The sequence below is a fragment of the Oncorhynchus mykiss genome, chromosome 3 (assembly GCF_013265735.2).
Source record: "Oncorhynchus mykiss isolate Arlee chromosome 3, USDA_OmykA_1.1, whole genome shotgun sequence".
In the NCBI taxonomy this organism is placed as follows: Eukaryota; Metazoa; Chordata; class Actinopteri; order Salmoniformes; family Salmonidae; genus Oncorhynchus; species Oncorhynchus mykiss.
The window spans coordinates 24,400,496-24,424,501 of NC_048567.1; the positions used below are offsets into that span (position 1 = coordinate 24,400,496).

At 43.8% G+C, this 24,006-nt stretch overlaps 1 protein-coding gene across 2 annotated transcripts in view; it reads right to left on the minus strand.

The window, feature by feature from the left end:
• Positions 1–208: 208 nt before the first annotated feature.
• LOC110515020 overlaps positions 209–24,006 on the minus strand; it is a 98,282-nt gene continuing 74,484 nt past the window's right edge. Inside the window, exons 1-3 of one of the 2 annotated variants that reach the window (XM_021594088.2) lie at positions 9,102–9,202; positions 8,758–8,796; positions 209–1,937 (exon numbers count right to left, since the gene is read on the minus strand). In XM_021594088.2, coding sequence (XP_021449763.2) covers positions 696–1,862 — 1,167 coding nt within the window. In that variant the 5' untranslated portion in view covers positions 1,863–1,937; positions 8,758–8,796; positions 9,102–9,202 and the 3' untranslated portion in view covers positions 209–695. Of the gene's footprint in view, positions 1,938–8,757; positions 8,797–9,101; positions 9,203–24,006 lie in introns of those variants that run through there. The other variant, XM_036972935.1, reaches the window with a different exon arrangement.

A 24,006-nucleotide genomic window follows, 5' to 3' on the forward strand; every position in this document is an offset into this window, starting at 1 on the left:
TCCGCATAACAGAATGTAAGCAATAAACTGTCACATAGTATCAGTATTAATGTTGATGACTGCATGTACCAGCTGCGTAGTAATAGAACACAAAAGTCCTATTTTACAACAGTGTAATAATGTCCTTTATATTGTGATTTATGAATGAAGACAATAAAAATGACAAATGATAGCTGTAAAAAGGAATGTATGACTATAGACAGAGATGTAATGTTTTAAGGCTCTTTTAATAGTCTTTGCTTTAGATCTGCACAGTGTGGTGGATCTATAAACTGCAATTTCAAAATAAGCTTGATTAGGTCCTCAGTACACATTATTACACTGGTTGGTGTGCTAATTTATAGTATGGTCATAATGAAATACTGGAATGCAGGTAAAATAAGGTATTTTACTATTCTCTTTGGTAGAAGGAAGTATCACATTCTCATACTTTGTCACTGTTCAGTAGATACCCACAGCCTGACATAAAATGACTCATATCCATTCTTATACAGATACAAATCCTGATAGTTTAAACTATCACAAACTACACAAACCTACAAAACAAATAAACAAGAGAGTACATTTCCCACAATCACCAGCTAAACCATCAGCTATGTTTTAGATATCAATACAAACACCTAAACTTAATGATTTTATTTGTAGTTTTAATCATTATAACTACTCTCATTATAACTGCCCTGTGAAACAAAAGCCTAAACAGCATGAATGTATAGGTGCACGTTTTGGTGTTTTCCATAGTAGAAACAATCCTTTTGGAAGTTGTTGGACTCCACCACTTCCTTATAGTAGCTGACAGCATGCACCTGGTAGTTGGGGAGACTTCTGCTGAGGACCTGAGCCACATCCATCATGTTCCTTTTCAGCTTCTGCCCCTCAATCTCTTGCTGGATCTGAACCTCGTTGATAGGCTTAGGCTGAACACTAAAAGAGATCATCACTTTGATGTTGTTCTTGGTCATCACTTCAAAGTAATTAGCTCCTCCCTCACTGCCATGGTACTTCTTTCCAACTAGCCAGTTGAAACAGAAAAGGCGCTCCTTGTCATTGAAGACCCTGACAGACCAGCTCACCCAGTAATATTTCTCTTTAAGGGTTTTCAATATCGATTTAGTGAAGTCAAGTTCAACACTGCCAGGTTTCTCCTTAAGCTGGTCGTCCATATCCTTTTTGGCTCTTTTGTGTAAATTTACAGTGTAATCATCCAACACTGCTTTCACGCGGTTCTCAACATCTTCCCAACGCTCCAGCCATTTCTTCACTATCTCATCCACCATAAACCCTTTCTTGAGGCTGGCGTAACCAATGACAGCAATGATGCCCGCCACAAAGAGCTTCTTAAGCCTGGCACAGAACGTTTCTACTGCCTTTCTACTCCATTGTTCTGTGGAAACCAGCATGGGCTTACCTGAGATATTGTCCCCAGTAAGATCATTGTAGAGGGCGTCCAGGTTCAAGTCTGCGTCCGTGTTCTCATAATGGCTGAGGAACTTCTCCATCTTCTTCTCTTTTGACTCTGGTTTGGCGTTGACAATGTCCTGGTACTTCTCATGCTGGCTGAGAATTTTAGCCTCACGGTCAAAGTTCTGCTTATTCATGGTGATATTCTCTAGCTCCACAGCGATTTGGTTGTTCTCAGCCTGGATGCCTTCCAGTTTCTGGTTGACCATGCTGAACTGTTTAGTCAGATAGCGGGCGTCCTCTCCTTCTGGGTTGCTGAAGATCACATTGGATACTAAGAATACAGCCTCCAGGATGGGATGGAGCTGGCCCACAGTGGCTGCCAGGATCGCAGAGGCCTGTCCCATGATCTCCACCGCCTTCTCAATCTTGTCCTTGTTCTGCATGAGCAATTCTGCCATACTGGTAATTTTGAGGGCTCTGTCACAGACTAACGTCCAACTAGGTCTTCAAAGAATCTTGAAATATGTTAATGTCTGAAAGAGAAAGAAGAACAAACTTTAAAACCAAACACCTGTAGACACCTGGCCCTCCATGGAATGAGTTTGACACCCCTGGTGTAGAAAATTGTACTGTCTAAACCGCTGTGAAATATATTTTCCATAACCCAAAATATTATATATTCAGCTGTTTGAAGCAGGTGTTCAAAACTGGAAGTAAAAGATGCAAAAAAGAAACTTCAGAACGTGAAGCATAGAAATAGCACACAAATAACAGATATACCGCTTCTTAGACTTGCTTTCAATGGGAAAGATCTTTAACTCACATTTCAATGTGAATTTGGTCACCTTAAAAAGTTACATATTGTAGCTTTAAGAATACATTAAATCATTGGAATTTGTAGAAGTGTTTTGTAAATTTTATAAAAATGTAGATTTTATTTGTAGATATTATTTATTTGATTTTTTAGACAGCTTAACATTTCACAGGACTAGACATAACGTTGGCTGCGACTTAATGCCCAATCTTCAACAATTTCAACAAACATGAATGACATCATACTTTCTCATACCTACAGTGCTTTCAGAAAGTATTCATCGCCCTGAACTCAAAATGGATTAAGTATTTTATTTTCTCACCCATCTCCACACAATACCCCATAATGACAAAGTTAATGACAGCTGAGCCTTTCTGGGTAAGTCTAAGAGCTTTGCCCATGTGGATTGTACATGTGGATTGCAACTCCAGTGTATATTTGGCCTTACGTTTTAGGTTATTGACCTGCTAAAAGGTGAACTTGTATCCCAGTGTCTGTTGGAAAGCAGACTGAACTGGGTTTTCCTCTAGGATTTAGCATGTGTACTTATCTGTAACCCATTTCTTTTAACCCTAGTCCTTGCCGATGACAACCATACCTATAAAGTGATAGAGCCACCACCATGCTTAAAAATATGAGTGGTACTTCATGATGTATTGTGTTGGATCTGCCCCAAATATGACACTTTGTATTCAGGATCAAAAAGTTAATTGCTTTGTCAATTATTTTTCAGTATTACAAAATGCATGTTTTGGAATAGTTATATTCTGTACAGGTTTCCTTCTTTTCACTCTGTCAACTAGGTTAGTGTTGTGGAGTAACTACAATGTTGTTGATCCATCCTCAGTTTCTCTTATCACAGCCATTAAACTCTGTAACTGTTGTAAAGTCACCATTGGCCTCATGGTGAAATCCCTGAGTGGTTTGCTTTCATCTCTGGCATCTGAGTAAGGAAGAACGCCTGTATCTTTGTAGTGACTGGGTGTATTGATACACCATCCATAGTGTAATTAATAACCTCATCATGCTAAAAGGGATATTCATTGTTATAGTTTTTCGACACCACACAACACTCCACAAAGCAAGCCCTGCAGGGTCAAATCGGTCTTATGTTGCAAAATGTGATATTGTTTTTTTTACATTGGATAAAAGTACAGACTCAGAACTACAAAATGGTACTTCATACACTACAGTTGAGAAACAATGGGAAAGTCATTTTGCTTTGAAAGATGAAACTTGTAAACTCACTTTTGAGAAAATGGCCTTTGAAGTTTTGGTACTACTAATGGTGAGCCCATCTTTGTCTACACCCATTCAGCAACGTTCACACCCTCTTAAGCTTTAGCCCCACCCATCTCTTTAAGGGTTGATCCGAATGTACTAACAACAGCAGTCAAGCACCCAGGCTAACTTGCTATCTACTTCCAGACATCTAAGTGAGAGAGAACAGCTCACTAAACATTACTCTCCCTAGCGGAGCTGGTTAGGTTGTTATGTTATCCAGAGCGTTGATGACTGCAAATGTGCTTTCAGATTGTCCAGTCATAAATTCAGAGCGTTTCGCTTTCAGAGCGCACAGCGGACACTCGGACCGATGGGTTTACTGGTTTGCTGACACCAGCTATATTCAACTTGTGTTGACCTTTTGTAAATTCATCAGTTATTCTGCGCTCTCTGGCACACTCAGATGAGAGTGCTCTGAAATCGGAGTAGATGGCCAGACTGAATTCACGACCGCACCCGAAATGGTTACTTGCATAATGGAGTCCTTTGTTAAGACATGTAGCTAGCTAAGAAAATAGCTCTGAGGTACAAATAATAAGGTCATACACGTAACGTTAGCTAGCGAGCCAGCCAGCTAACATTAATTAGCTAGATAGGTAAACAATGAACCATAATCACAACTCATGACGTTACTAACCTGCATGAATCTGTAGATAGCTAACCAACCAGGTTCAATGTTAGCTAGCTAACATTAGGCTATAGCTAGCCAAGTAAATGGCTATTTCTGTCAAAATTAGAAACATGTAATATCGGATAATGTAGCTAGCCAGACTATCTTACCCGTAACTTATACATCATTCATGGTTGGACGCATCTCCTATCGGATGCCATGGTTGCCCTTAGTTTGAAGATGTAATCCGGAAGCTATCATACTCAAATTCCACTGATTTCAAAAGTCAGTCCTCCAGAAAGTGGAGAGCAACACTTATGCAGTTTTAATACATGGTACAATTTAAATAAAAATATATACTGTCCAGCTCAAATAGACAGAAACCTGCTATATGACAGACCAATCCAAACTCATCTCTCGGCATGTCCAGCCCACTCATTATCTCAGCCAAACATGGCTAGCAGGAAGGTTGCCTGCTTTTGCTTTGGCTAAACCAACTAGGCTCGTAATTTAACAATTTTATTTGTATTTACAGATGGCATACAAGTTTGTTATTATGGCACATTAAAGTTCATATGTCCAAAAAACACATTTTGATTATTTAATTTTTTACATAACTGTTCTCCTGCGAAGTAGTGAACCACGACATACGCCTAATTTCCTGAAACTGGTCACTTTAATAAAGGACCTAGTTAAGCTGCACCTGGCCCAGAACAGAGTGGAACGTTTTCCTCTTCATTGTAATCAGAGGGCTAATATCAATACTATGCATGCCAGTCTCTCTTGGCTAAGAGTTGAGGGAAGACTGACTGCATCACTTCTTGTTTTTATAAGAAACAATGTATTGAAAATTCCAAATAGTTTGCATAGTCAACATACACTGTCACGCCCTGACCATAGAGAGCCCTTGTTTCTCTATGGTGTAGTAGGTCAGGGCGTGACTGGGGGTATTCTAGTTTATTATTCTATGTGGTGTTCCAGTTTATTTTTCTATGTTAGTGATTTGTATGATTCCCAATTAGAGGCAGCTGATAACCGTTGTCTCTCATTGGGGATCATATTTAGGTAGCATTTTTCCCACCTGTGTTTGTGGGATATTATTTTGTGTTTTGTGTATGTGCACCACGTAGTAAAGTTTCGTTGTTAATTTAATAATTTATTGTTTTTGTTTTTGCTAAGTTTCACTTTATAATAATTATGTGGAACTCAACATCCGCTGCGCCTTGGTCGGTCTCTCCTCACGAACGTGACAGAATATCCCACCAACAAAGGACCAAGCAGCATGAAAAGGAGGTAAGGAAGTTTTGTACTTGGGAGGACATGAGAGGACACGAGTCCCTTCCTTGGTGGGAGTCGCCAAGGAGCATGGTGGGACAGCGACGACGCCACAGAAACCCCCAAATTTTGGGGGGGAGGGGGCACATGGAGCTGGCGGCTGAGCAGAGGGAAGAGTCAGAGACCACCTGGGAGGAGATAGAGAGGTGGTCGGTCGACCCAAGGAGAGTAACAGAGCCCGCCTGGGATTCGATGGAACAGAGTGAGTAGGGATATCGGAGAATGGAGCTGGCTAGGAGTATGCGGCAACGCAGGCGTTTGGAGGAGTGTGTCATCTGTCCGGTGAAACCTGGGCCGGCTCCACGTATCTGGCCTCCAGTGCGCCTCCTCAGTCCGGTATGTCCTGTGTCTCCTCCTCGCACTCTCCCTGAAGTGCGTGTCTCCAGTCCGGTACGTTCTGTGCCTGCTTCCTGCTCTCGCCCTGAAGTGCCAGAGACTGTCTGTGAGGCATTGGGGAGGTGAGGAGAGAGAGAAATGAGAGAGATGTTGTGCAAGTGTGTTCTGCTCAACATCCGACCAGGGGATCCGGTTAGCAGTCTGGTGCAACTTGGGCTGGCTCCACCCTTCTGGTCTCCAGTGCGCCTTCCCAGTCCGGTACGTCCTGTGTCTCCTCCTCGCACTTGCCCTGAAGTGTGTGTTACCAGTCCGGTACCACCTGTGCCGGCTCCACGCACTAAGCCTCCAGTGCGCCCACCCAGTCCGGTACATCCTGTGTCTCCTCCTCGCACTTGCCCTGAAGTGTGTTTTACCAGTCTGGTACCACCTGTGTCGGCTCCACGCACCAGGCCTCCAGTGGGCTTTCCCAGTCCGCTACGTCCTGTGCCTGCTCCTCGCACTCGCCCCAAAGTGCGTGTCACCAGTCCTGTGCCACCTGTACTGGCTCCACGCACTAGGCCACCAGTGCGCCTGTCCAGTCCGGTATGTCCTTTGCCTGCACCTCGCACTCGCCCTCAAGTGCATGTCACCAGTCCAGTGCCACCTGTGCCGGCTCCACGCGCCAGGCTTCCGGCGACGGTCCCCAGTCCAGAGCTTCCGGCAACGGTCCCCAGTCCAGAGCTTTTGGCGAGGGTCCCCAGTCCAGAGCTTCCGGCGACAGTCCCCAGTTCAGAGCTTCCGGCTATGGTCCCCAGTCCAGAGCTTCCGGCGACGGTTCACAGTCCAGAGCTTCCGGCGAAGGTTCACAGTCCGAAACCTCCTGCGACGGTCCACAGCCCGGAAACTCCTGCGACGGTCCAAAGTCCGGAACCTTAGAAAACCCTTTTTCAATTATGTTATCACAGCTGAAACGGTTGTGCTGATTGCTACTCCATTCACAGAATAGCGCAAACTGGCTCTAACCAGAGTAGAAAGAGGAGTGGGAGGCCCTGGTGTAAAACTGAGCAAGAGGACAAGTACATTAGATTGTCTAGTTTGAGAAACCGATGCCTCACAAGTCCTCAACTGGCATCTTCATTAAAATAGTACCCTCAAAATACCTGTCTTAACGTCAACAGGGAAGAGGCGACTCCGGGATGCTGGCCTTCTAGGCAGAGTTGCAAAGAAAAAGCCACCTTAGACTGGCCAATAAAAATACAATATTAAGTTGGGCAAAAGAACACAGACACTGGACAGAGGAACTCTGCCTAGAAGGCCAGCATCCCAGAGTTGCCTCTTCACTGTTGACGTTGAGACTGGTGTTTTGTGGGTACTATTTAAGGAAGCTGCCAGTTGAGGACTTGTGAGGCGTCTTTTAAGACTAGCTTTCGCTATTGTCGTTGGCTAATGGGGATCTTAATAAAATAAAATACCAATAGGTGCCCTTCTTTGCGAGGCATTGGAAAACTTGCCTGGTCTTTGTAGTTGAATCTGTGGTTGAAATTCCCTGCTAGATTGAAGGACCTTACTGATAATTGTATGTTTGGTGTATAGAGGTAGTCATTAAAAAATCATGTTAAATCACTATTATTGCAGGCTGTGTCGCAGCCGGCCGCAACCGGAAAACCCATGAGGCGGCGCACAATTGGCCCAGCGTTGTCCGGGTTAGGGGAGGGTTTGGCCGGACGGGTTGTCCTTGTCCCACACTCTAGTGACTCCTGTGGTGGGCCGGGCGCAATGCACGCTGACATGGTCGCCAGGTGTACGGTGTTTCCTCCGACACATTGCTGAGGCTGGGTTAAGCGAGCATTGTGTCAAAAAGCAGTGCGGCACGGCTTTCGACCTTCACCTCTACCGAGTCCATACGGGAGTTGCAGCAATGGGACAAGACTAACTACCAAATGGATATCACAACATTGGGGAGAAGGGGTGAAAAAATATAATAATGATAAATTAATACAAATAAATATTATTGCACACAGTGAGACCATGTAATGTATTATGGGACCTTTTCAAGCAGAGTTTTACTCTTTAACTTCTTTAGGCTTGCCACAACAAAATAATTTAATACTTATTGACTCCATTTTTTAGTAATGTTCAGAGACAGCCTTGAAAATGTTTAGGCGGGGGGGGGGGGGGGGGGGGGGGGGCGCGACATGACCCCCTCCTTCCTTAGTGCTATCTGGCAAAACGCCCAGAATATGTTCTATAAGGTAAAATTGGAGACAGTGCCAGACACATGCCGGAACCAACCCTATGCACTATGACTATGTAATGTGTCTGTAACCAGTATAAAAGAGATCTAACGGGACTGCCCCAAAAGGAGCTCAATTCAGACTGGTACTTTAGGCATCTAAGTTTGACTTTGACCACCACTGCAGCATGCTGTTCATAAACAATGATTCATTGAAGATTGACTTCGAGTGTCCCTATGTAGACTATCAGGAGTTCATCAGCAAATGAGCTTAGTTTATATTCATGTTTACCAAACCTGTTATGTTTAGGTCCTGTGTAATTATTTCTGCAAGTGGTTAAATTGCCAGTGCCAACAGGAGTATGGAGAGAGGACATCCCTGTCTTCTGCCCCTTTATAAAGCAAATTCATCAGATACTGTATTTCTATTCTTAGTGATTATTTTTTTGTCTGCTGATAGTTGTTTCAGTGTTGTTGAGTCTAAGGCTTTAGGATCTGTCCAATTGTTGTTTAATTCTGATTTATATAGATTTTTATAGAAGCTTTTCAAATTGTCATTAATAGTGTTGTTGTTTCTAATGAAAGCATTTGTATCCTTATCTTTTAAAATGATAACTGGTTTGGTGTGTATTCGTTTTGTGAGAGCTGTGAGGTGTTTACCAGGTTTATATGCCATGAAATAATATGCTTTATTTAGTAGAATTCACTTGTTAGTCATCACAACATTTAACTGAATAATAAAACTTCTTTTTTTTAACTTACTGAGAAATTGTCCTGGTTTGGGATATGTGAAGTCTTCACCTGTAAAACAAAAACAGTTGACTCTGAGAATCATAATCAAAGGGTACAATTAAGAGAAGGAAAAAGGCTAGCCAAAAATTATTTTTGTAACCTACAAGAGGTGTTTTGTCTTATTGGATCTTTCAATATCAGTTCCTCATGTTTTCATATAGGTCTCAGATGTACCCTATACTTCTCAAACAAGATCAGTTCATCAAAGAATAGAAAATCTGGGTAAATAAAAGTTGACACCCTTGATGCAAATTCAAACTGCCCAGATAGTTAAACAAAATGGAGCACGATAAAGAAAAGAGGAAGAAACTCACCTCTGATAGTCCAATAAAGCATCCAGGGGGGTGCAGTCCAGTTATCCAACAGTCCAACTGTGCCTCTGAGCACCAGCCTCCTAGTGTTGGGATGTATATGTAGTCTGAGGTGCAGGCACTGAGACAGATAACATCCTATAAACACCGCCCATGCAAGGACACCACACTGCCATTCCCACAGGGTCTGGAGGGTTGTGTGTGTGTGTGTGTGTGTGTGTGTGTGTGTGTGTGTGTGTGTGTGTGTGTGTGTGTGTGTGTGTGTGTGTGTGTGTGTGTGTGTGTGTGTGTGTGTGTGTGTGTGTGTGTGTGTGTGTGTGTGAGTGTGTGTGTTGTGTGTGTGTGTGTGTGTGTGTGTGTGTGTGTTGTGTGTGTGTGTGTGTCTGTGTGCGTGCGTGCGTGTGCATGCCTGCAAGAGAGCAAAAACAGGGAAAGTCAAGCAGCCCTTTACCACAAACAGTACATTTGGAAAGTATAAAGACCCCTTGACTTTTTCCACATTTTGTTACGTTACAGCCTTATTCTAAAATGGATTACATAGTTTTTCCCCCTCATCAATCTACGCACAATACCCCATAATGACAAAGCAAACACTTTTTAAATGTTTGCATATTTGTAATATATATTTTTTAAATATCACATTTACATAAGAATTCAGACCCTTTACTCAGTACTTCTTTGAAGCACCTTTGGCAGTGATTACAGATTCGAGTCTTCTTGGGTATGACGCTACAAGCTTGGCACAACTGTATTTGGGGAGTTTCTCCCATTCTTCTCTGCAGATCCTCTCAAGCTTGGATGGAGAGCTTTGTTGCACAGCCATTTTCAGGTCTCTCCAGTGATGTTAGATCGGGTTCAAGTCCGGGCTCCAGCTGTGCCACTCAACAACATTCAGAGACTTGTCCCAAAGCCACTTCTGTGTTGTCTTGGCTGTGTGCCTAGGGTCATTGTCCTGTTGGACCCTCACCCCAGTCTGAGGTCCTGAGCCCTCTGGAGCAGGTTTTCATCAAGGATCTCTCTGTACTTTGCTCCGTTAACCTTTCCCTCGATCCTGACAGGTCTCCCAGTCCCTGCCGCTGAAAAACATCCCCACAGCATGATGCTTCCACCGCCATGCTTCACCGTAGGGATGGTGCCAGGTTTTCTCCAGATGTGACGATTGGCATTCAGGCCAAAGAGTACAATCTTGGTTTCATCTGGCCAGAAAATCTTGTTTCTCATGGTCTGAGAGTCTTAAGGTCCATTTTGGGAAACTCCAAGTGGACTGTCATGTGACTTTTACTGAGTAGTGTCTTTCGTCTGGCCACTCTACCATGAAGTCCTTATTTGTGGAGTTCTGCAGAGATGGTTGTCCTTCTGGAAGGTTCTCTCATCTCCACTGAGGAACTCTGGAGCTCTTTCAGAGTGACCATTGGGTTCTTGGTCACCTCCCTGACCAAGGCCCTTCTCCCCCAATTTCTCAGTTTGGCCTGGCGGCCAGCTCTAGTAAGAGTCTTGGTGGTTCCAATCTTCTTCCATTTAAGAATGATGGAGGCAACTGTGTTCTTGGGGACCTTCAATGCTGCATAATTTTTTTGGTACCCGTTCCCAGATATGTGCCTCGACACAATCCTGTCTCTGGGCTCTAAAGACAATTCCTTCGACCTCTTCATTTGGCTTTTGCTCTAACATGCACTGTAAACTGTGGGACCTTATATAGGCAGGTGTGTGCCTTTCCAAATTATGTCAAATCAATTGAATTTACCACAGGTGGACTCCAATCAAGTTGTAGAAACATCTCAAGGATGATCAATGGGAAAAAAGATACACCTGAGCTCAATTTCTCATAGTAAAGGGTCTGAATACTTATGTAAATAAGGTAATTATTTTATATTTTTTATAAATTTGCAAAAAAATCTTAACCTGTTTTCGCTTTGTCATTATGGGTTATTGTGTGTAGATTGATGAGGAACATTTTTTTACTTAATCCATTTTAGAATAAGGCTGTAACGTAACAAAATGTGAAAAAGTCAAGGGTCTGAATACTTTCCGAATGCACTGTACAAGGGACATCAGAGATAAAGACTATGTGACACTTCTAATAACAACTGGGCGCGTGCGTGTGTGCCACCGTGAGCCATCGTGCGCAAATTGATTTTGTCCCCCACACCAAACACGATCACGACACACAGGTTAAAATATCAAAACAAACTCTGAACCAATTATATTAATTTGGGGACAGGTCGAAAAGCCTTAAACATTTATGGCAATTTAGCTAGCTAGCTTGCACTTGCTAGCTATTTTTTCCTATTTAGCTAGCTTGCTGTTGCTAGCTAATTTGTCCAGGAATATAAACATTGAGTTGTTATTTTACCTGAAATGCACAAGGTCCTCTACTCCGACAATTAATCCACACATAACGCGGTCAAGCGAATCGTTTCTAGTCATCTCTCCTTCCAAGCTTTTTCTTGTTTGAATTTATATGGTAATTGGTATCTAAACTTTCATAGTATTACCACGACGACCGACAACACAGTTCGTCTTTCATTCACTCACGTGGGTATAACCAATGAGGAGATGCCATGTGGGTATCTGCTTCTATTAACCAATGAGGAGATGGGAGAGGCAGGACTTGCAGCGCAATCATTGTCACAAATAGAACTGACTTCTATTTTAGCCCTTGGCAACGCAGACACTCGTTGACCCGCCGCGAGCAGCGTGGGTGCAATAATTGAATAATATAGATTTCAAAATGTATTTTGTAATGCTCGTGCACGCGACGTGAGCGGTTGTTACGACTTCTACCGAAGTCGTTGCCTCTCCTTGTTCGGGCGGTGCTCGGCGGTCGACGTCACCGGTCTTCTAGCCATCATTGATGCATTTTTCATTTTCCATTGGTTTTGTCTTGTCTTCCCACACAACTGGTTTCAATCCCATTCATTACCTGTTGTGTATTTAACCCTCTGTTTCCCCTCATGTCTTTGTCAGAGAGTGTTTTATGTCAATGTTGTTTTATTGTTGTATAGGTGCGCGACGGGTCCTTGTACCCATGTTTATTTATGCATGTACATATTAGTGTTTGGAGCATGTTAAGTGGGCACTTATTAAAAGACTCCCTTCACACTCCATTTGACTCCTGCGCCTGACTTCCCTGCCACCTATACACACGACTCTGACAGAATCTCTGACCAAAAATATGAAGTCAGCAGGACAAGACACTTCGCTCATGGAGGTGGAGGAACGCGTCATGGAACAAGCGGAGGAGATTGACAGTCTGAACCGCTGGGAGAGACAGGGAGTTTCTCCAGCACCTCCACCCTTGAACGCTTTTTCTCCTCCTGAACCTAACAAGATCCATTTATCCCTACCCACGGGATACAAAGGAGATACTGCCGGCTGCCAGGGTTTTCTCCTTAAACTGAACTTGTATCTGGCCACGGTCTCCCCAGTACCATCGGACCGTGAGAAGAGTTGCGCCCTCATCTCATGCCTCACCGGGAAAGCCCTGGAGTGGGCCAGTGCTTTGTGTAGAGAGGAGGATGCGGCGTTGGACCATTTTGAGGAGTTCACCCGCGGGTGAGCGCCTCTATCATCTGAGGCAGGAGTTTGCAGGAGATCTTCAGGGACCTGCACGGGCAGAGTGTAGTGGTGTATATCGATGATATCCTGATATACTCCCCTACACGCGCCAAGCATGTGTCCCTGGTGCGCAGGGTGCTTGGTCGCCTGTTGGAGCATGATCTATATGTCAAGGCTGAGAAATGCTTGTTCTTCCAACAATACATCTCCTTCCTAGGGCATCGGATTTCCACATGAGGAGTGGAAATGGAGAGAGACCGTATTGCAGCCTTGCGTAATTGGCCGACTCCAACCACAGTAAAGGAGGTGTAGCGTTTTTTAGGGTTTGCCAATTACTACCGGAGGTTTATCCAGGGTTTTGGTCAGGTTGCTGCTCCCATTACCTCACTGCTGAGGCGAACAGGGCTTTTGGGCACCTGAAGACCTGTTTACCTCGGTACCTGTGTTGGCTCATCCAGATCCCTCTTTGCCTTTCAGAGTGGAGGTGGACGCATCCGAAGCTGGGATAGGAGCAGTGCTCTCTCAGCGTTCGGGTGCGCCACTGGAGCATCGCCCCTGTGCTTTCTTTTCGAAGAAGCTCAGCCCGGTGGAGCGAAACTATGATGTGGGGGACCGGGAGCTGTTAGCTGTCGTAAAAGCCTTGAAGGCGTGGAGGCATTGGCTTGAGGGGGCTAAACACCATTTTCTCATCTGGACTGACCACCGCAATCTGGAGTACATCCGGGAGACGAAAAGACTGAATCCTCGCCAGGCAAGGTGGGCCATGTTTTTCACTCGTTTAGTGTTTACTCTTTCTTACAGACCAGGCTCCCAGAACGTTAAGGAAGACGCATTGTCTCGGCTGTATGACACAGAGAAGCGGTCCATGGATCCCATTCCCATACTCCCAGCTTCGTGTTTGGTGGCGCCAGTAGTGTGGGAACTGGACACGGACATTGAGCGGGCGTCACGTGCAGAGCCCTCTCCCCCTGAGTGTCCAGCTGGTCGTCTGTACATTCCGTCTGCTGTCCGCGACCGATTGATCTATTGGGCTCACACGTCACCCTCCTCTGGTCATCCTGGGATAGGTCAGACGATGCGTTGTCTTAATGGGAGGTACTGGTGGCCCACTTTAGCTAAAGACGTGAGGATGTATGTTTCCTCCTGCTCAGTGTGCGCCCAGTGCAAGGCTCCTAGACACCTGCCCAGAGGTAAGCTACAACCTTTACCCGTTCCACAACGGCCGTGGTCTTACCTGTCGGTGGATTTTTTTGACTGATCTTCCACCTTCACAGGGTTACACCACGATCCTGGTCGTTGTGGATCGGTTTTTGAAGTCCTGTCGTCTCCTCCCTTTGCCCGGTCTCCCTACGGCCTTACAAACTGCAGAGGCCCTGTTTACACACGTTTTCCGGCACTATGTTGTGCCTGAGGATATAGTGTCTGATCGGGGTCCCCAGTTCACATCAAGGGTCTGGAAGGTGTTCATGGAACGTCGGGGGTCTCGGTTAGTCTTACCTCAGGTTTTCACACCGAGAGTAATGGGCAGGTGGAGAGAGTTAACCAGGATGTGGGTAGGTTTCTGCAGTCTTATTGCCAGGACCGTCCAGAGGAGTGGAAGAAGTTCGAGATGGCCCAGAACTCGCTACATCACTCCTCCACTAACCTTACTCCCTTTCAATGTGTATTGGGGTATCAGCCGGTTCTGGCTCCTTGGCATCAGAGTCAGACCGAGGCTCCTGCGGTGGACAATTGGTTTCGGCGTGCTGAGGAAACCTGGGAGGCAGCCCACGTCCACCTTCAGCATGCCATAAGGCGCCAGAAAATTGGCGCAGACCGTCGCCGCAGTGAGGCCCCAGTGTTCGCACCAGGGGACAGGGTCTGGCTCTCAACCCGAAACCTGCCCCTCCGCCTGCTCTGCCGGAAGCTGGGTCCGCGGTTTGTGGGGCCGTTTAAAGTCCTGAGGAGAGTGAACGAGGTATGTTATAGGTTACAACTGCCCGCTAATTACCATATTAACCACTCGTTCCATGTGTCTCTCCTCAGGCCGGTGGTGGCTGGCCCGCTCCAGGATTCGGGCCATTTTCCATTGGTTTTGTCTTGTCTTCCCACACAACTGGTTTCAATCCCATTCATTACCTGTTGTGTATTTAACCCTCTGTTTCCCCTCATGTCTTTGTCAGAGATTGTTTTATGTCAGTGTTGTTTTATGGTTGTATAGGTGCGTGACGGGTCCTCGTACCCATGTTTATTTATGTATGTACATATTAGTGTTTGGAGCATGTTAAGTGGGCATTTATTAAAAGACTCCATTTACACTCTGTTTGACTCTCCTGCGCCTGACTTCCCTGCCACCTATACACACGACTCTGACAGCAGTCTAGTCAGGGTGTAACTCTTTTAACATTTGAAATGCATTATCGTGGAAGGCAAGCTTTCTAACATTTAGATTAAGGTGTATTAATGGGGGTGAAATACACCCTGGAGCTGCAGTGACCAGTGCAGTGAAAAGACCTCTGTGTATCTGCATCCACACCATGGGAGGCAGAGCTCACCCACTTGTCTTTGTGCTTCATCTCTGACCATGACACACACTGTCTGATATTACCAATCAGTCCAGTTAACACTGAAGAGAAGAAAGAGGAGGAGATAGAGTATGATATACACTCTTTGAAAAAAAATATGTTATCTAGAACCTAAAAGGGTTCTTCGGCGGTTTCCATAATACCTTTTTGGGTTCTTGGGTAAAACCACAGAGGGTTTTACATCAAACCCAACATTTCTCTACATGGAACTAAAAACGGTTCTACCTGGAACCAAAAAGGTTTCTCCTATAGGGACAGCCCCAAAAAACTTTTGGAACACTTTTTTAAGAGTGTAGAGGAAGAGGATGAGGGGATATCCATAGTGAATTGGAATTGGCGAGCCTGCCTGGTACCCCAAAGTTTTTGGGGGTCTCCCTGTATCATCCCGCTGTCACATGTCGCACTATGCTAACTACTTACTACTTACTGAAAACACTCCCACTTGCTGGCCAACAGATTTTCATTAAACAGGATTTTTATTAAACAGTGATTTTAGAACATTAATCTTAAGCCATCCCATACAGTGTATCTTTAATCATGATTTTTTTGACAGACTAACAGACTCAGAAAATTGGAATCAATGAAAGAAAGATGAAATATATTCATATTAATCTCAGTTTCAATATTAGTTTAAATTCAACACAACACAAAACTGGTTTAGATGCTTTTATGCTTCGAATATATTGATGAATCAAAAATACAGTGGTTTGATTCATTCTGAAAATTGCCATATTCAGTTATTTAACCCACGGTAATGTTGGAAGATTAGTGTACATAGAATTATAATAGGGAGAATAGTGTACAATAGTAGGCTATATCCTCCTCTATTTCCTGCAATAACCATGGAACTCTGTGATGACACATCCAAATATGACGCCATGCGTTGAGTTCAAACTGCTATGGCTTGATCTGCGCTCTGCTCCATAACGATTTAATTAGCCTAAATGTCTTTTTCTGAATATTATCAACTGTTACTAATGATTCACAGCAACAACCACATGGCTGTGACAGCCTTTACAAGGGAAGCAAATGAAGGTGAACAAAACAATGGAATGATAATGTAGGCTATACCAACTAAAGGGAACTAACAGTAAGTTAACAGTTGAATATGTGTTGTTATTAGGCCTTATGACGGTCGATACCGATAATGGCTAATGTTTAATATGATAAAAATAGGAAACATAGAAAGTTGCGGTAGCCTATAATTAATACCTTTGAGAATGCCCATCCCTGCAAGTTAAAAGGCTGTACAATTGAACTTCTGCATAATGGCACAGCAATTTATAAACTTTACTTTGGGGAAAGTTGATATGTTGACATGCCTCCATTTGCTGCCATATGCAGTAGCGGTGCGTGGGTAAAATCACTGGGGAAGACAATACAGTCATACAGTACTCACTTAAAATTTTTGTTGTCCTCGGATACCTGGCTAAAATGCTTGCGCGCTAGCCTAACTTCCATTCTTGGGCAACGTTAGCTAGTTAACATTAGCCTTCTACATCTCGCTACATATTGAATTTCCATCCTCTCAGGCCAGGGGCACAACAATGTATGAATTAATGGTTGGATCAGAATCACCATTACAATCATTGGCTAGTACGGAGAATTAAGTAAAACCAGAAGTCCAAATCCATATCTCCAACCATGGCTAATTTAGGAAAGGCCCAATTTTAGCTAGGTAGCTAGCTAGCCATCAGAGGACAACAACACATCAACATGCAACAATTCAAGTTTTTCAGTCAATGACGTATGCTTTCAATGGGATTTAATGGGAGGGGATGCAAAAATCCAAGCTGGCCTCCTTTGTCACTTTTTTTGGGGGCGCCAGGACCATTCACAGTTGAGCTCGCCCAGTTTTGCCCCATGATGATTGGCACATTTTTTATACTTTTTTTTATTATGGGAGGCCAAATGCTCGCTGGCTTCCCCCTACGGACGGAAACATTGTCATACTCATTTGGACCAGACAGCATCAGATAGATTGCCTACAAGTAAAGAGAGAGAGGGGTGCTATTTCGCTTTCTTGGATGTTTTCTCCTGTGAGAGACATTCAGCCTCTTGTAAATTGAAGGTAAGTTATTAAACACAAAGAGACAAAAGAGAACAATTCTTATGATATATTTTTATATTACTTAGTACATTTTTTGGGGAAGCCTTGGCATCCATGAATACATGCCACTGGCCATATTACTGGTTTCATAATTTCTCTCTTGTCACACCTGGATCTGTTTCACCTGTCTTTGTGCTTGTTTTCACCCCCTCCAGGCGTCACCCATCTTCCTCATTATCCACAGTGTATTTATACCTGTGTTCTCTGTTTGTCTGTTACCATGCTTTCTCAAGTTTCCAAGTTTCCCCAGTTCTGACCATTCTGCCTGCCTTGACCCCGAGACTGCCTGCTGTTTGTACCTGCTTGACTGACCTGATTATGAAGCTCTGCCTGTCCTGACCCTGAGCCTGCCTGCTGTTCTGTACCTTATTGACTCTGCCCTGGTTTACGGACCTCTGCCTGCCTTTGACCTGTCTTGGTCAATAAACATCTGTGACTCTAGCTGTCTGCATCTGGGTCTTATCCTGAGTTTTGACAGTACGAACTGGCCATGACTGACCCAGCACAGACAGCAGCTCTATAATGCTGTCTCCCTGCAAGGAGCCACCAATGGAAGACACAAGGAGTTACTGCAATGTCTTATGGAGGGACTCCATACCCTGGCAGAACGCAATGACCTGGCATTCGATACATTGCTGGAGCAATGTCTTCTTTTTGATGATCCTTGTACACCGGTTTAGTCAATATAATTAAACACTCAACAGAATTAGAGCACGATCGATAAATTGGTTGACCGACATCAACAACCGATATTAGCCTTCCACAGAAATATTGTATTGGTCTTTATTCCAACAATAAAGCACCGCTATTATATGTATATACCACCAATAAAGCAAAATGGAACAATTTCAAAGATTCATTAGGCCCTAATCTATAGGTTTCACATGACTGGGAATACAGATATGCATCTCTTGGTCACAGCTACCTTAAAAAGAGGGGTGTGGATCAGAAATTGTGGTCTGTGAAACTTTGTTCCACTCCTCTTCAATGGCTGTGCAATGTTGCAGGAACAATAATGGCAGGAACTGGAAAACACTTTCATACACGTAGATCAAGAGCATCTCAAACATGCTCAATGGGTGACAGGTTTGGTGGGTATGCAGGCCAAGGAAGAACTAGAACATTTTCAGCTTCAAAGAATTGAGTACAGATCCTTGCGACATGAGGCCGTGCACTATCATGTTAAAACATGAGGTGATGGTGTCGGATGAATGGCACGACCAAAATGCAATTATATTTATTGTCCAATGCTTATGTCTGCCCAATACATAACCCCACCGCCACCATGGGGCACTCTGATCACAGTGTGGACATAAACAAACCGCTCGCCCACACGACACCATATATGTGGTCTTCGGTTGTGAGGCCTGCTGGACGTACTGCCAAATTCTCAAAAATGACATTGGAGGTGACTCATGGTAGAGAAATTAACATTCAATTATCTTGCAACCCATCTGGTGTATATTCATGCAGTCGGCATGCAAATTGCACACTCCCTCAAAACTTTTGTGACAAAACTGCACATTTTAGAGTGGTCTTTCAATGTCCCCAGCACAAGGTGCACCTGTGTAATGATCATGTTGTTTATTCAGCTTATTGATGTGCCACACCTATCAGGTGGATGGATTATCTTGGCAAAAGAGAATACTCACTAACCAGATGTAAACAAATGTGTGCAACAAATTTGAGAGAAATAAACCAATTTCTGGGATTATTTTTTTCAACTCATGAAACAAGTGACCAACACTTTACATATTGCGTTAAAATATTTGTTCAGCATTGTTAGACTCTATATTGTCAGCAAGGTAGTTAGCCTAGCAGCTAGCTAGCAAGCAATCTGTGCTACATTTTTCAGGACCCTGTCTTTCAAAGATAATTCGTAAAAATCCAAATAACTTCACATATCTTCATTGTAAAGGGTTTAAACACTGTTTCCCATGCTTATTCAATGAACCATAAGAAATTAATGAACATGCACCTGTGGAACGGTCGTTAAGACACTAACAGCTTACAAACGGTAGGCAATTAAGGTCACAGTTATGAAAACTTTGGACACTAAAGAGGCCTTTCTACTGACTCCGTAAAACACCAAACGAAAGATGCCCAGGGTCCCTGCTCATCTGCATGAAAATGCCTTAGGCATGCTTCAAGGACACATGAGGACTGCAGATGTAGCCAGGGCTGTACTGTGAGACGCCTAACACTGAACCCAAACCGGCTGCGTGCGTGCGCCATCGTGCACTATCGTGCATACATTTATTTTGCCCACCCACACCAAACAAACTCTGAACCAATGACATTCATTTGGGGACAGGTCGAAAAGCATTAAACATGTATGGCAATTTAGCTAGTTAGCTTGCACCTGCTAGCTAACGTTCATTTGTCCTATTTAGCTAGCTTGCTGTTGCTGTTAACAATGAGGAGATGGGAGAGGCAGGACTTACAGCGCGATCTGCGTCAGAAATAGGAATGAGTTTTATTTTAGCCCTTGGCGTCGCAGACGCTCGTTGGCGCGCGAGCAGTGTGGGTGTAATAATTGAATAACATAGATTTCTAAATTTATTTTGTGACGCTTGCGCACGCGACGTGTCCGGTCTGGTCAGCATGTAAGACAGCGCTACAGGGAGACAGGACAGACAGCTGATCGTCCTCGCAGTGGCAGATCACGCTTAACAACACCTGCACAGGATCGGTACATCCGAACATCACACCTGCGGGACAGGTACAGGATGTCAACAACAGCTCCCGAGATACACCAGGAATGCACAATCCCTCCATCAGTGCTCAGACTGTCCGCAATAGGCTGAGAGAGGCTGGACTGAGGGTTTGTAGGCCTGTTGTAAGGCAGGTCCTCACCAGACATCACCGGCAACAACGTCGCCTATGGGCACAAACCCACCGTCGCTGGACCAGACAGGACTGTCAAAATGTGCTCTTCACTGACGAGTCATGATTTTGTCTCACCCGGGGTGATGGTCGGATTTGCATTTATCGTCGAAGGAATGAGCGTTACACCTGTTGGGGTTCGTTCATTGGCTCGTCTGTGAAATTAGCATTATGACAATATCTTTAACTAAATCATTCAAAAACCTTGATTAATGCAATTGCAGACAGAAGTTGACAACAGGAACATAATACATGTTTCCGAGTAAGTTCTGCATCAAAGAAAAGGTTCCATGTTATTTTATTAAACCTGATGTCCAGCCCTAGTGAAGTCACTGCCTATGTCATTATCTTTTACTTATGAGACCTAAACCATGCTTACTCTACACTAAACCTCTTGTTTATATAGCTATCTAAAAGCTTAGCAGTAAATATTCACGTTGATTTATAGTGGAATGTCTGACTAAGCTCTTACACTCCCCTACAGAGTTCTATCTTCACAGTCACACATTTCTCAGAGGGGTCTCTTTATGAGAGAAAAGAGACCAGAAAACAACTGTGGAACAATACTAAACCTCTATAATGAATACATATTGTTAATCTGTAGTCTAGGACCCTATACATGTAAGGAGGGCGGGGTCTTATAACCCCCCCCCCCCTTCTATTAATACAACATAAGCATAATAAATTATTATAATACATCAAACATTTGGTACAGCCCCTATCATGACCCCTAGATGAACCTCTAACACACCGAGGCCTGTACTCTGGAGCGGGAACGATTTGGAGGTGGAGGGTCCATCATGGTCTGGGGCGGTGTGTCACAGCATCATCGGGCTGAGCTTGTTGTCATTGCAGGCAATCTCAATGCTTCTTGCTGGCTCATCCTGACATGACCCTCCAGCATGACAATGCCATCAGCCATACTGCTCAATCCGTGTGTGATTTCCTGCAAGACAGGAATGTCAGTGTTCTGCCATGGCCAGCGAAGAGCCCGGATCTCAATCCCATTGAGCGCGTCTGGGACCTGTTGGATTGGAGGTTGAGGGCTAGGGCCATTGCCCCCAAGAAATTTCTGGGAACTTGCACGTGCCTTGGTGGAAGAGGGGGTAACATCTCACAGCAAGAACTGGCAAATCTGGTGCAGTCCATGAGGAGGAGATGCACTGCAGTACTTAATGCAGCTGGTGGCCACACCAGAGACTGACTGTTACTTTTGATTTTGACCCCCACTTTGTTCAGGGACACATTATTCCATTTCTGTTAGTCACATGTCTGTGGAACTTGTTCAGTTTATGTCTCAGGTGCTGAATCGGGTTATGTTCATACAACTATTTACACATGTTAAGTTTGCTGAATATAAACGCAGTTGACAGCAAGAGGACGTTTTTTGTTGTTGCTGAGTTTATGTGCAAACACTGGACTGGTGCTGAAGTCAACACTGGACTCATCCTTCATAGAATAATAACACTGTTACTGTCTGGACCTATTTTGTTAGTGTGCTTATTTAGTTACTTGGTGAAAAACTATCATTTCGACCATATGCTTCATTAATGATGTGATAAGATTGTTAGCTAGCTAGCTAAATTAGAATGTCTTTTTTTTTCCTGCTTTAATGTTTTTAGTCATCAGCACCTGCCATTTGCAGTTGAAATATATAGCCAATATATTTAGCACTGAAAAACAGTGTAATTTACCTTACGATTTCAGTAATAAAACATTTTTGTAAAAAAACAGCTAGTTTGTGCTTGTCATAACAACAGTACATTATGTGACAACAAGCCAGAGATAGAGAAAAGAGGAGATAGGAATCCCATTTGGGCAATGAATGGAGGAACGTATGTGCACGCAACTTAGAAAGATAATACAATAATTTACTAAAGGACAAAGACCAAAAAAAGGGCATTTGACAAAGAAATTAAAATGTAGTTACAGGTCAAAACTGTTTGCTGTTAATATCAAATCAAACCATCCTTTATTCCACATGACCACAGGGTATTGTCGTGTTACTTGGAATGAGGGATGGTTATACAAACAAAAAGTTATTTTTATGAGGACTTTGCACCCGTCATCCCGGATGTGAGCAATTCCCATTGTAAAACAGATGTTGGTTAGAACGACAGTTGTCTAGCAATAAGGTTGAACCAAATAAATAAAACTGCTTCTTAGGTATTGTGGTCTACATGAGATGTGAGATACAGCTGGAGGCTCCTGGGTTGGGTCACAGCCAGATACTGTAGGTGCATCAACAACATATGTGAGTGCTAATATGAGCATAAACTGTGATACCACAATATAATATCACTTCATGGCATTGTATACTGAGAGCTGCATCGTTTTTAGGTCACTTCTGCCACAAGAAAAATAATATATATTCTTTGCATATCCCACACCCCTGAGACACCCTCAGAGTATATTTGCATGCATGTATATTTCCTTCAGTAAAAGGGTGTCTTAACATTTTAAAGGTCAGAAATATTAAATCTGGTCAATAGCATTGAGGAAGTCTTGGTCTTGGTCTCTAGCTACAGTGCTTTCAGAAAGTATTCACCCCTTAACCTTTCCACATTTTGATGTGTCACAGCCTGAATTGAAATGGACTCAACTTAGATTGTGTCACTGATCTATACACAATACCTCCTTAGATTTGTTTTATTAATACACATTTTACAGCTAAAATGATATTGAGTCAATACGCATTCATTCCCATTGTTATGGCATGCCTAAATAAGTTGAGGAGTAACATATCACATGGACTCATTCTCAATCGAGGAGTGAATTTCAAATGCAGATTCAACCACAAAGACCATAGGCGGCAGGTAGTCTAGCGGTTAGAGTGTTGGGCCAGTAACCGCAAAGGTTGCTGGATCGAATCCCAGAGCTGACAAGGTATCTCAGAAATCTCAGATGACGTTGGGATCTAGAATCTTGTCCACCAGAACCAAACTGCTCCTCATACCCCTCCCAGTCGGGAGTCCAGGAGGTATCTGACAGCAAAGGCAGGGTTTCCCTCAATCTCCAGGGGATGTGGAGGGGTGTCGTGGGGGACGACATCAGCCAGGGGACCAGGAACCACCGGCCTGAGGAGTGAAACGTGAAAAGAGGGTGAGATCCGGTAGTTAGTGGGAAGCTGTAATCAGTATGTTACATCATTGACCCTCCAGATGACTGGAATGGCACCACATGAATGGCACCACAAACTGGGGGCTCAGTTTCCGGCAGGGCAGGCGGAGCGGGAGGTTACTGGTGGAGAGCCACACTTTTCATCCAGACGTCAAAATATTGCCCCTAATCCAAAGAGGTTAACAGGAGTGCCTTGTTAACAGTAAATTTGTGGAATTTCTTTCCTTCTTAATGTGTTTGAGCCAATCAGTTGTGGTGTGACAAGGTAGGGGTGCTATACAGAAGATAGCCCTATTTGGTAAAAGACCAAGTCCATATTATGGCAAGAACAGCTCAAATAAGCAAAGAGAAACGACAGTCCATCATTACTTTAAGACATGAATGTCAGTCAATAAGGTAAATTTCAATAACTTTTAAAGTTTCTTCAAGTGCAGTCGCAAAAACCATCAAACGCTATGATGAAACTGGCTCTCATAAGGACTGCCACAGGAAAGGAAGACCCAGAGTTACCACTGCTGCAGAGGATAAAAGTTAATTAGAGTTACCAGCCACAGAAATTGCAGCCCAAATAAATACTTCAGAGTTCAAGTAACAGACACATCTCAACATCAACTTCAGACAGCGTGAATCAGGCCTTCGTGGTCGAATCGCTGCAAAGGAACAACTACTA